The 12500-nt window shown below is 45.9% G+C and overlaps 2 protein-coding genes across 8 annotated transcripts in view; one reads left to right on the forward strand and one right to left on the reverse strand.

The window, feature by feature from the left end:
* Positions 1–817: 817 nt before the first annotated feature.
* h1-0 (H1.0 linker histone) lies at positions 818–2305 on the forward strand. The gene has a single exon (XM_030769726.1). It carries the CDS (start codon positions 1072–1074, stop codon positions 1675–1677), a length of 606 nt encoding a protein of 201 aa, XP_030625586.1. The 5' UTR covers positions 818–1071; the 3' UTR covers positions 1678–2305.
* Positions 2306–4457: 2152 nt separating this feature from the next.
* Positions 4458–12500, reverse strand: part of rhot2 (ras homolog family member T2) — a 17429-nt gene continuing 9386 nt past the window's right edge. For 4 of the 7 annotated variants that reach the window (XM_030768418.1, XM_030768416.1, XM_030768417.1 and 1 more), the window contains 7 exons: positions 12158–12303; positions 11403–11503; positions 8935–9076; positions 8244–8316; positions 8027–8149; positions 7426–7619; positions 4458–5321 (listed from right to left, as the gene is read on the reverse strand). In XM_030768418.1, the coding sequence (XP_030624278.1) occupies positions 5204–5321; positions 7426–7619; positions 8027–8149; positions 8244–8316; positions 8935–9076; positions 11403–11503; positions 12158–12303 (897 nt within the window). In that variant the 3' untranslated portion in view covers positions 4458–5203. The other 3 variants (XM_030768415.1, XM_030768412.1, XM_030768414.1) reach the window with 3 other exon arrangements.

The following is a 12500-nucleotide window of genomic DNA, read 5'->3' on the forward strand; positions in this document are numbered from 1 at the left end:
TCGTTGAGAAAAAAATGAACTTGATGCGGATTTTTCCTCCGGTACCGGACTCTTGGTAATCGGTAATTATAGCAGGTCTGTTTTGGGTCGGTTGGCAACTTTCCGAACACCGGAGTAGCTTGGAATCCGCGCAGCCAGTGCAAGCGCTGCTTCATACACTGGTATTAGTGTTTTAAAATCATCGGAAACAACCCTGTGTGGGTGTACATAAACCCTTTTAAATGTGTGAATACGGTGTGTCTGTTAACGGTGACTTAAATTCATGCACATTGAATTTAAAAGAGCTTTTACGATAAATAATCTGTACAACGTCACTCAGAGTATCTGGCCGGGCTGTGTTAGTTGTCAAACTACATTGGCGGATTAAAAACGAAAACGGATTTAGGCACGCATCGACCCGAGCCTGTCCCGCTGAAGATTGATTCAGGTTTCACGTGCATGCGATATCTCCTGACTTGGTTCCGTCGGTTTGGGTCAATTTTGGCTGAAATCTGCAAAATGCGTTACAGCGCGCAAGGCTTCGGGTCGGTTTTCGGGGAAAAAAAGTTTCTCGGTCGACGAGTTATCACCAGACTCCTGTGCTCCCTTAAAGGCAGAAGAGTTCTCGCTTAGACCGGGCCGTTATTCGAAGCGGTAAAGAACGAGAGTCTGTAAATTCGGCGAAAGTTCCAGAGGAAAGAAACACAAACCGGCCCGCGCGGATTTCATGGAAGCTTGCTCGATCAGCTGCTAGCAGTTGGTGTTCTCAATCACGTCCGCGCAGAGGCTTCATAACCTCCAAGGGTTGCACTACGTGAGTAATACACACACGCACATACACTTCTAACGCGTGTTATCCGTTGGGCGGTTTTATGGTTCTGACAAACTATTTTTAAAAAGTCGAAGATACAGCAGCGCGGCCGTTATTACGTTGCAAGGACCACACATTTCCTGATACAGGAATTCTGGTGAAGAGCTCCAGACTTCTGGGTGACGATTTCACATATCCATTGGGATTTATTAGGCATTTTTTATTGTGAGGGGAGAGTCCCCAAAAGGTAACAAAAGACATTCTAAGTCCGTCTCGGAACCATGGCAGAGACCGCGGCAGCTCCAGCATCCAAACCAAAGAAGACGAAAGCCCCCAAGAAAACGGCTTCTCACCCCAAATACTCGGACATGATCAAAGCGGCCATTGTCGCAGATAAGAGTCGCGGCGGAGCGTCCCGGCAGTCTATTCAAAAGTACATCAAAAGTCACTACAAGGTAGGAGACAACGCCGACTCGCAGGTCAAACTCTCCCTCAAACGGCTGGTGGCCAGCGGACTTCTGCGGCACACCAAGGGCATCGGCGCGTCTGGCTCCTTTAAACTGGCCAAAGCCGAAGACGTGAAGAAACCAGCGAAGCCCAAAACGGTCGTGAAAGCCAAGAAACCAGCCGTCAAAGCTGCCAAACCGAAAAAGGCACCTAAACCTAAGAAGGTGGCCAAGTCCCCCGCCAAGGCGAAAAAGAGCAAAGCGGTAGAGAAGAAAGTGAAGAAAAGCACAGAGAAGAAGAAATCTCCGGTGAAAAGCGCCAAGAAAGTGGCGAAGAAGGCAAAGGTGGCGAAACCGGCGAAAGCCAGCAAACCCAAGAAAGTGAAAACGGCGAAACCCAAAGCCAAGACTGCGACCAAGAAAGCAGGCAAGAAGAAATGAGTCCGGGAGAAGAGGGGAAGGCGACACCGCCGCACACCCAGGACACACACGCTGACGAATAAAAACACCCACATGAACTCTCTGTAAATAGACTTTTTGAGGAAAAAAATGTTTGGTACAGCCTATGTAACATTATTTTTGTATATGGTCTCTGTGCGGACTTTAGCACCATTTAAGGTTTTTTCTCCATCATCTGCACTGCCGTGACAGTAAGATCTGTTAAAATTGTTTAAGGTCACACACTGCTGCAGAACTACGGTGGCATTACGGTTGCTACTATTTGTCTTTAATTCCCCAATAACAGACTTGAATTAAAAAGGACCTTCGACGATTAAACACAAACAAACACTAATATACGACTTGCTTAGAACTTTTGGACTGTTATTGCAATAATGGAAACAGAAAAATCGGCCTCAGAAGGACATTATAACGAAGGATATGACTGATGAATAGTCTTTTGAAAACCGCAATACGGACTGAACCGAACTGAAGCGGCCAGGACGGTGACTGTTTGTTCAACATTTTTAAAATGAAATGTTAATATTACATTAGTGTATGGTTTGTTCTGAAATGCCCATTATGTGTAGGCCTAGTAACTCATCTGAACGCCTTTATACTGGACAAACAATAAACTTTTCGCATCTTCTAAACCAGTCGTATTCATTATAAGCGCGCGATCTCTATGTCTCTGCGCGTGTATGTGTGTGCGTGCGTGTGTGTTTGAGAGTCTGTTAGGAAGCGACACGAGGATAGATGCACACTGCGCTTTTGTTTGAATAATTTACGGAATATGAGTAAATGGACGCACCATTGTATGGACTGACTCTAGTCGTAGTGTAGCGGCATTTTTTTGCACGCTTTGAGTTCCCAAAGACCTCCCTGGAACGGGGCTGAGGGTGAGGGAGAAATCGTTGTAATTTGGCTACACCGCCAGAGGGAGGCGCAACTCTGTTGTGCTCCATCAGTTCAGAACAACGCTCTGACCACAGAATGGAATCAGTAAAACTGTGAGAGAGATTTAATGAAGAAAACATGAAAACTTTACGCAAAAGAATGACTATCAGCTGCACATTTTATACGGCAGGAAAACATGGCTGAAGTGCCCTTAACCCCCACTCAACCCCATCTGCCCCCCCCCCCCCCCCCCCCCCCCCCTCCCCCGAGGTGTGCTGCCCACTGCTCCTGCGCCTAGTGGTTGTGTGTGCTCAGTACTGGTGTGTGTAGGGATGGGTTAAATACAGAGGTCAAATTCACTGCTCACTGCCACTGTGCGATCACGGAGATTTAATCTTAATCTTAATCTTAGACCGAGACCCACGTAGTCTGCATTTAAAGTAGGCCTATGTATGCAGCACAGACACAATTCTCACAGATCTGCGATGGATGACCTGTAGCGTCGCTATTAAATCGTTTTTTTTTTTTAAGATTGATTTTTTTCGTTAGTTTACCGAATTGTATATATCCCCCGTAAACCACAAAACTGAATTTAAACACATTAACGTCACGACTGCATGGTTACTCAAGACCTGTCCAGTTCTTCTGACTCATTGAGGCGCTGTGCTGCCATCTAGTGTTTATACTTTGAACTGCATCGGCGCGTCTACTACGGCACCGTTCCTGGAATTCACCATATTAACACACTTAAAATATGCATCACTGCGTTCTGCAGGGTCCACTGATCCAGTTAGAACAGGAGTATTCAATTACGGATTGCAGTGGACTGGGTTTCAAAACCATGTCCTATTCATTGGCGTGACATTTTCGGAAGCCATTCACTTATTTTCATTTATGTAACTGACTTTTTTGGCTAGAACTTACAATGAAGAATCAAGCAATTAACAATGTTGTAAATCAGAGCAATATATAGGGTAAAACATCCAGTGCTGTTATATCACTGACACTCACTGAATGCCTTTTGACTCAAACAGGGACTAACAGTTCTCTGTTCCTCAGTCCGACTGTGGTTCCCTTTGGGCCACTGGAGGTCGCTCTTGTCCCGGATCCAACCCGCGGGTCCGCTATTCTTATCGGCCTGAGTTATCCACTACTGTAATTCACAACACAATTTATGACTCGACAGAAGCCAAGTGGAGAATGTAATATAAGGCCTGAAGTTAGCCTGCCTGGAGGTTCCGTATCCTGGAGTAAACTGGAGAGACTGGCAAAAACGCACCACTTAAACACTGGCAAATCGTCTTTACGGGGGACATAAACCATTCACCCAATAATCATGCAGCACGTTTACAGGTCTGTGTCACAGAGCCACCGGTCCTCTCGTAACTGAAGCCAGTGTCTTCACAGACACACAGGTACCCCCAGGGGCCCATGCCCCTGCACCATTCAGCCTAAGCGCAAATCCGACACCCCGACGGTCATGTTCAGAGGTTCCTGATTGGTCCCTGATTGGTCAGACAAAACGTGTGTGTGTGTGTGTGATTTGTTTTGTTTTTTGGAGGAGGGGGGGTCTTAGGACACCCCAGTCCAGGACTAATCTCATTTAAATGCAGAGATTCATTCACTCATTCTTTTGTTCATTCGTGGGTAACAGCACCACACCCCAATAGAACAGCGCAATTCAAAACCCAACGACAGTCAGTAGCACTGTTACAGCCTCACAGCCTCCTGACCCCTCTCTGTCAGTCAACAGGTGTTTTTACGACCAAACAAACGCCTCAGAATGAGCACTCACCCACAGTCAGAGGAAAAAAGGTTTTATTAGAAAATGTCTCCAGGACACTGCCTGTTTCTGTTCATTTAAAAAGCATTCTGAGATGACAGAACCAGGGATGGACCAGAGAAGAGCAGGTTTTTGGAGTATGGCCCCAGAGTTCACATTCTCTTCATTTTGTTTACTGTGCATGACCTTTGACCTTGACCCTGAATGACACCTGTTGTGGACTCGATGAGTTTGATTACTAAATTATTACTAAATGATAATTGATGAGTTTGATTACTAAACACTAACAGTAAAACATTCTCTATTTGATGGTCAGCGTGTGGAGTTAGGACTAAACACACACACAACTGTCTTTGATTATTAACCACACACACACACACACACACACACACACACTAAAGTTCAGATGTCAAATGCTTCAGTCACTGGTTATATGGCTGTGTGTGTTTGTGTGTGAGTGTCTGTGTGTGTATGTGCGTATGTGTGTGTGTGTGTGTGTGTGTGGTGTGTGTGTGTGTGTGTGTGTGTGTAGCTGAAATGTGTGGAGGTTGTTGTGGCTTCGGCAAACGTCCTACAATGTCCCATTGAATTGAATTTTAGGTCAAGGGGTTAACCACAGGAGTCCTTGAGGTCAAAAGTGTGAGGTCAAAGTAGTATGATGGTCATGGGCTAACAAGAGAATCCATTTTGTGTGTGCGTGTGTGTGTGTTCTCCCTCAGTGACCAGTGAAGCACCCAAACCAATGCTTTTGTCTGACAGAAAACAAAATGGAAAGACAGAATGTCAGTCAGTGTGTATTTCAGAGAGAGAGTGTGTGTGTGTGTGTGTGTGTCAAAGAGAGTGTGTGTGTTATTTGTTTCGGCTGATTGCTCTGTACAGGGCGTATCCAAGGACCGTTGCCATGGCAGCACCAAGAGTGACACGCAGCCAAAACGATGTACTACTCATGTCCGAACCGTTCAGGTGCCTGCAGACAGACAGACAGAGAGAGACAGACACACAAACAGGCAGACACATAAACGGAGAGAGAGAGACAGGCAGACACACAAACAGACAGACAGACAGCGAGAGACAGGCAGACACACAAACAGACAGAGAGAGACAGTCGGACACACAAACGCACAGGAAGAGACAGACAGACACACAAACAGACAGAGAGAGACAGTCAGACAGACAGACAGACAGACAGACAGACAGACACACAAACACACAGTGAGAGAGACAGACGCACAGACAGACAAACACACAAGACAGAGGGAGACGGGCAGACACACGAACAGACAGAGACAGAGAGACACACAGACAGAGAGAGACAGTCAGACACACAAACACACGGGGAGAGACAGACAGACACACAAACACACAGGGAGAGACAGACAGACACACAGACAGACAGAGAGAGACAGACAGACACACAAACACACAGGGAGAGACAGACAGACACACAGAGAGAGACAGACAGACACACAAACAGACAAATACAGAACATTAGTCAACAGAACAATTCAGTCTGAATCTGTGAGTTTAAGTATATATGTGTGTCTAAGTATATGTGTGTGATGGTAAGTGTTTGTGCGTATTTCCATAGCTGCCCAGGCCAGTTTGCTGTAGATGTGGGAGTGTGTGTGTGTATATTGTGTGTATAAATATATATATATATATGTGTGTGTGTGTGTGTGTGTATATGTTTGTGTGCGCGTGTGTGTGTACGTACGGGTACATAGCTGCCCAGGCCAGTTTGCTGTAGATGTGGGAGTGTGTGTGTGTGTGTGTATATGTGTGTGTGTGTGTACGTACGGGTACATAGCTGCCCAGGCCAGTTTGCTGTAGATGTGGGAGTGTGTGTGTGTGTGTGTATATGTGTGTGTGTGTGTACGTACGGGTACATAGCTGCCCAGGCCAGTTTGCTGTAGATGTGGGAGTGTGTGTGTGTGTGTGTATATGTGTGTGTGTGTGTACGTACAGGTACATAGCTGCCCAGGCCAGTTTGCTGTAGATGTGGGAGTGTGTGTGTGTGTGTGTGTGTGTGTGTGTGTGTGTACGTACGGGTACATAGCTGCCCAGGCCAGTTTGCTGTAGATGTGGGAGTGTGTGTGTGTGTGTGTGTGTGTGTGTGTGTGTGTGTGTACGTACGGGTACATAGCTGCCCAGGCCAGTTTGCTGTAGATGTGGGAGTGTGTGTGTGTGTGTGTGTGTGTGTACGTACGGGTACATAGCTGCCCAGGCCAGTTTGCTGTAGATGTGGGAGTGTGTGTGTGTGTGTGTGTGTGTACGTACGGGTACATAGCTGCCCAGGCCAGTTTGCTGTAGATGTGGGAGTGTGTGTGTGTGTGTGTGTGTGTGTACGTACGGGTACATAGCTGCCCAGGCCAGTTTGCTGTAGATGTGGGAGTGTGTGTGTGTGTGTGTGTATATGTGTGTGTGTGTGTACGTACGGGTACATAGCTGCCCAGGCCAGTTTGCTGTAGATGTGGGAGTGTGTGTGTGTGTGTGTGTGTGTATATGTGTGTGTGTGTGTACGTACGGGTACATAGCTGCCCAGGCCAGTTTGCTGTAGATGTGGGAGTGTGTGTGTGTGTGTGTGTGTGTGTGTATATGTGTGTGTACGTACGGGTACATAGCTGCCCAGGCCAGTTTGCTGTAGATGTGGGAGTGTGTGTGTGTGTGTGTGTGTATATGTGTGTGTGTGTGTACGTACGGGTACATAGCTGCCCAGGCCAGTTTGCTGTAGATGTGGGAGTGTGTGTGTGTGTGTGTGTGTGTGTGTGTGTGTACGTACGGGTACATAGCTGCCCAGGCCAGTTTGCTGTAGATGTGGGAGTGTGTGTGTGTGTGTGTGTGTGTGTGTACGTACGGGTACATAGCTGCCCAGGCCAGTTTGCTGTAGATGTGGGAGTGTGTGTGTGTGTGTGTGTGTGTGTGTACGTACGGGTACATAGCTGCCCAGGCCAGTTTGCTGTAGATGTGGGAGTGTGTGTGTGTGTGTGTGTGTGTGTACGTACGGGTACATAGCTGCCCAGGCCAGTTTGCTGTAGATGTGGGAGTGTGTGTGTGTGTGTGTGTGTACGTACGGGTACATAGCTGCCCAGGCCAGTTTGCTGTAGATGTGGGAGTGTGTGTGTAGACTGCTGAAGGGTTGAGGAGCAGGAAGTCGGTGCTTGTAGCAGAATTCCGACGGACTCATTCCGTGATGCTGTTTCACCTCAGGAAGATCACACTTACACGCCACCAACACACACGGAATACCACTGTCCATATAGTGCTCCTACAGAAACAGAGAGAGAGAGAGAGAGAGAGAGGGAGAGAGAGAGAGAGAGAGAGAGAGAGAGAAGGAGGGAGAGAGAGAGAGAAGGAGGGAGAGAGAGAGAGGGTGAGGGAGAGAGAGAGAGAGAGAAGGAGGGAGAGAGAGAAGGAAAGGGAAAGAGAGACAGAGAGAGAGAGAGAAGGGGGTACGGAGAAAAGTATCAGTTCTGTCATGAGAAATGTGTGTAATATACGTGTGTGTGTGTACTGTGTGTGTGTGTGTGTGTGTGTGTGAGTGCATGTGTGGTGTGTGTGCGGTGTGTGTGTGTGTGTACTGTGTGTGTGTGTGTGTGTGTGTGTGTGTACGTGGTGTGTGTGTGTGTGTACGTGGTGTGTGTGTGTGTGTGTGTAATGTGTGTGTGTGAATACCTTGTAAATACTGGCGCAGTAGTTGAAGGAGTTTGGGTCGCTGACGTCATACATGAGACAGGCCACGTCACACGCCGCGTCCGCTGCCTTCAGGAACTCCATCTCCACGTCCACTTCATACAGCTGCCATGACAAGACACACACACACACACACACACACAGGTCAGGGGTGTGAGGGGCAGCTCGTTACCGTGGTGACGGGGGTGGGGGTACTTACGATGAGATATTTCTCCTGGTTTGCCACAGTCACTGTGTTTATGGTGTAGAGGGAAAAAACACCTGACGAATCACTGAGTCTCTGAAACACACACACACACACACACAGACACACACACAGACGTACACACAGACGCACACACACACACACACACACAGACGCACACACAGACGCATACGCGCACACACACACACACGCAGATGCACACGCACACACACACGCACACACAGACGCACACGCACACACACACACACATTTAAGGTCAGTCTTGTTGAATGAATTCAGTGCATTTCAGTGAGTATATTTAATAGCAGTGCTGGATTATCTCTGTCATTCTCCCTCATTAATCATCACACTGTTCCCACTGTCTGACACAAGGAAACAGCTGTCTGACTGTCTGACACAGGACACAGGGAAACAGCTGTCTGACTGTCTGACACAGGACACAGGGAAACAGCTGTCTGACTGTCTCTCACAGGACACAGGGAAACAGCTGTCTGACTGTCTGACACAGGACACAGGGAAACAGCTGTCTGACACAGGACACAGGGAAACAGCTGTCTGACTGTCTGACACAGGACACAGGGAAACAGCTGTCTGACACAGGACACAGGGAAACAGCTGTCTGACTGTCTGACACAGGACAGAGGGAAACAGCTGTCTGACTGTCTGACTGTTTACACAGGTAAGCAGGTGTCTCACCGTTAGGCTCCGCCCCAGAAAGGCCTGCAGGAAGGCTGTCTTCCCCGTGCCTCGTGGCCCTATCACTTTACACAGAAACACGGAGCGCTGCGTCTGCCCTTTCTCCAAGTCCAGGGTCTTCTCCCTGGTCACTGCACACACACGTTAAACACACACATGTTACACATCATAAACACACACACACACATTAAACACACACGTTACACATTATAAACACACACACACACATTAAACACACACATGTTACACATTATAAACACACACACACACATTAAACACACACATGTTACACATTATAAACACACACACACATTAAACACACACATGTTACACATTATAAACACACACACACATTAAACACACACATGTTACACATTATAAACACACACACACATTAAACACACACATGTTACACATTATAAACACACACACACATTAAACACACACGTTACACATTATAAACACACACACACACATTAAACACACACATGTTACACATTATAAACACACACACACACATTAAACACACACATGTTACACATTATAAACACACACACACACATTAAACACACACATGTTACACATTATAAACACACACACACATTAAACACACACATGTTACACATTATAAACACACACACACACACACACATTAAACACACACATGTTACACATTATAAACACACACACACATTAAACACACACATGTTACACATTATAGACACACACACACATTAAACACACACATGTTACACATTATAAACACACACACACATTAAACACACACGTTACACATTATAAACACACACACACATTAAACACACACGTTACACATTATAAACACACACACACACACACATTAAACACACACATGTTACACATTATAAACACACACACACACATTAAACACACACATGTTACACATTATAAACACACACACACATTAAACACACACATGTTACACATTATAAACACACACACACATTAAACACACACATGTTACACATTATAAACACACACACACATTAAACACACACATGTTACACATTATAAACACACACACACATTAAACACACACGTTACACATTATAAACACACACACACATTAAACACACACGTTACACATTATAAACACACACACACACATTAAACACACACGTTACACATTATAAACACACACACACACATTAAACACACACATGTTACACATTATAAACACACACACACACATTAAACACACACATGTTACACATTATAAACACACACACACATTAAACACACACATGTTACACATTATAAACACACACACACACATTAAACACACACATGTTACACATTATAAACACACACACACATTAAACACACACGTTACACATTATAGACACACACACACATTAAACACACACGTTACACATTATAAACACACACACACATTAAACACACACATGTTACACATTATAAACACACACACACATTAAACACACACATGTTACACATTATAAACACACACACACATTAAACACACACGTTACACATTATAAACACACACACACATTAAACACACACGTTACACATTATAAACACACACACACATTAAACACACACATGTTACACATTATAAACACACACACACATTAAACACACACATGTTACACATTATAAACACACACACACATTAAACACACACGTTACACATTATAAACACACACACACATTAAACACACACGTTACACATTATAAACAGATATACACAAGTCACACATTATAAACATACACACGTTACACATTATAAACACACACACGTTTCATATTATAAACACACACACGTTACACATTACACACACACACGTTTCATATTTTAAAACACACACGTTACACATTATAAACACACACACACACACGTTACACGCACACGTTAGACATTATAAACACACACACGTTTCATATTATAAACACACACACACACGTTACACACACACGTTACACATTATAAACACACACACGTTACACATTACACACACACGTTACACATTACACATACATACGTTACACATTATGAACACACACACACACACGCTACACATTAAACACACACACGTTACACATTACACATACATACGTTACACATTAAACACACACACGTTACACATTACACATACATACGTTACACATTACATATACATACGCTACACATTATGAACACACACACACACATACGTTACACATTAAACACACACACGTTACACATTACACACACATACGTTACACATTAAAAACACACACGTTACACGTGTTTTGTACATGTTGGCTGATTTTGGGGCTTTTGTTAGATGTTCTGAAAACAGAACCGTTCTGTTCTACAAGATCCATGAAATCAATTCAAATGACATCACAGACCTGTCGGAGGGTGTGGCCCTCTCTCAGTGTGGTGTAGGAACTGTGGAGGTGTGTGTTTACCTGTGATAGCTGAAGTCTGTGAGTCTTGTTCTGTCAGGATTGGGTGACCAAGGTAACCCAAGTATTCCAGGCACCGATGGATGTCCAGGTACGCCGACAGCCTACACAAACCAACCAATCAAAGCAGAGGACCCTGATAAAATGGCCAATAAATATTAAGCATATTAATCTGTCACCTGTGTTTCAGTTCACTTTACTGTTATAGTATTTGGTTAGTGTGTGTTTATGTTGTGTGAGTCACAGGCTGAGAGAGCAGGAGATAAAGGTGTGTGTGTGTTTTTAGTCACATTGACGGCGGTTAAAACGAAGGAAAGAGGTGAGAAAATATTTCGTTGCCACATCCACCTTTGGTGATTCTACATTCAGCACTCAAACTGTACTCAGTAAAAACTTATCAAATAACTTTACCCTTAGCCCCGCCCACAGCCCCACCCTTAACCCTGCCCACGACCCTGCCCACAGCCCCGCCCTTAACCCTGACCACAGCCCCGCCCTCAGCCCTGCCCACAGCCCCGCCCTCAACCCTGACCACAGCCCCGCCCTCAGCCCTGCCCACGACCCCGCCCTTAACCCTACCCACAGCCCCGCCCTTAACCCTACCCACAGCCCCGCCCTCAGCCCTGCCCTTAACCCTGCCCACAGCCCCACCCTTAACCCTGCCCACGGCCCCGCCCTCAGCCCTGCCCACAGCCCCGCCCTCAACCCTGACCACAGCCCCGCCCATAACCCTGCCCACGACCCCGCCCCTCTCTTACGTCCATTGGCAGAGGTAGCCATGCAGAGGGATGTAGTTCTGATCTGTGGTGGGGACAGCTGTGTACACATCTGCACCCCAAGGCATGTAGGGAAATACACTAAACAAGCTCTTCAGCTCCGCAGGAGACAGGGCAGAGTCCTTATCCTACAGACAGACAGACAGACAGACAGACAGAGCGAGAGAGAGAGAGAGAGAGAGAGAGAGAGAGAGAGAGAGAGAGAGAGACACACACAGAGCGAGACAGAGAGAGAGAGAGAGAGGGAGAGACAGGGAGAGAGAGAGAGAGAGAGAGAGAGACAGAGAGACAGAGAGAGAGGGAAGAGAGAGAGAGGGAAGGAGGG

The sequence above is a fragment of the Chanos chanos genome, chromosome 3, assembly GCF_902362185.1.
Source record: "Chanos chanos chromosome 3, fChaCha1.1, whole genome shotgun sequence".
NCBI classification, from domain to species: Eukaryota; Metazoa; Chordata; class Actinopteri; order Gonorynchiformes; family Chanidae; genus Chanos; species Chanos chanos.

What these genes read in the sequence shown, in the direction of transcription:
- h1-0 (XM_030769726.1), top strand. Translation starts at nt 1,072, where the DNA reads ATGGCAGAGACCGCGGCAGCTCCAGCATCCAAACCAAAGAAGACGAAA.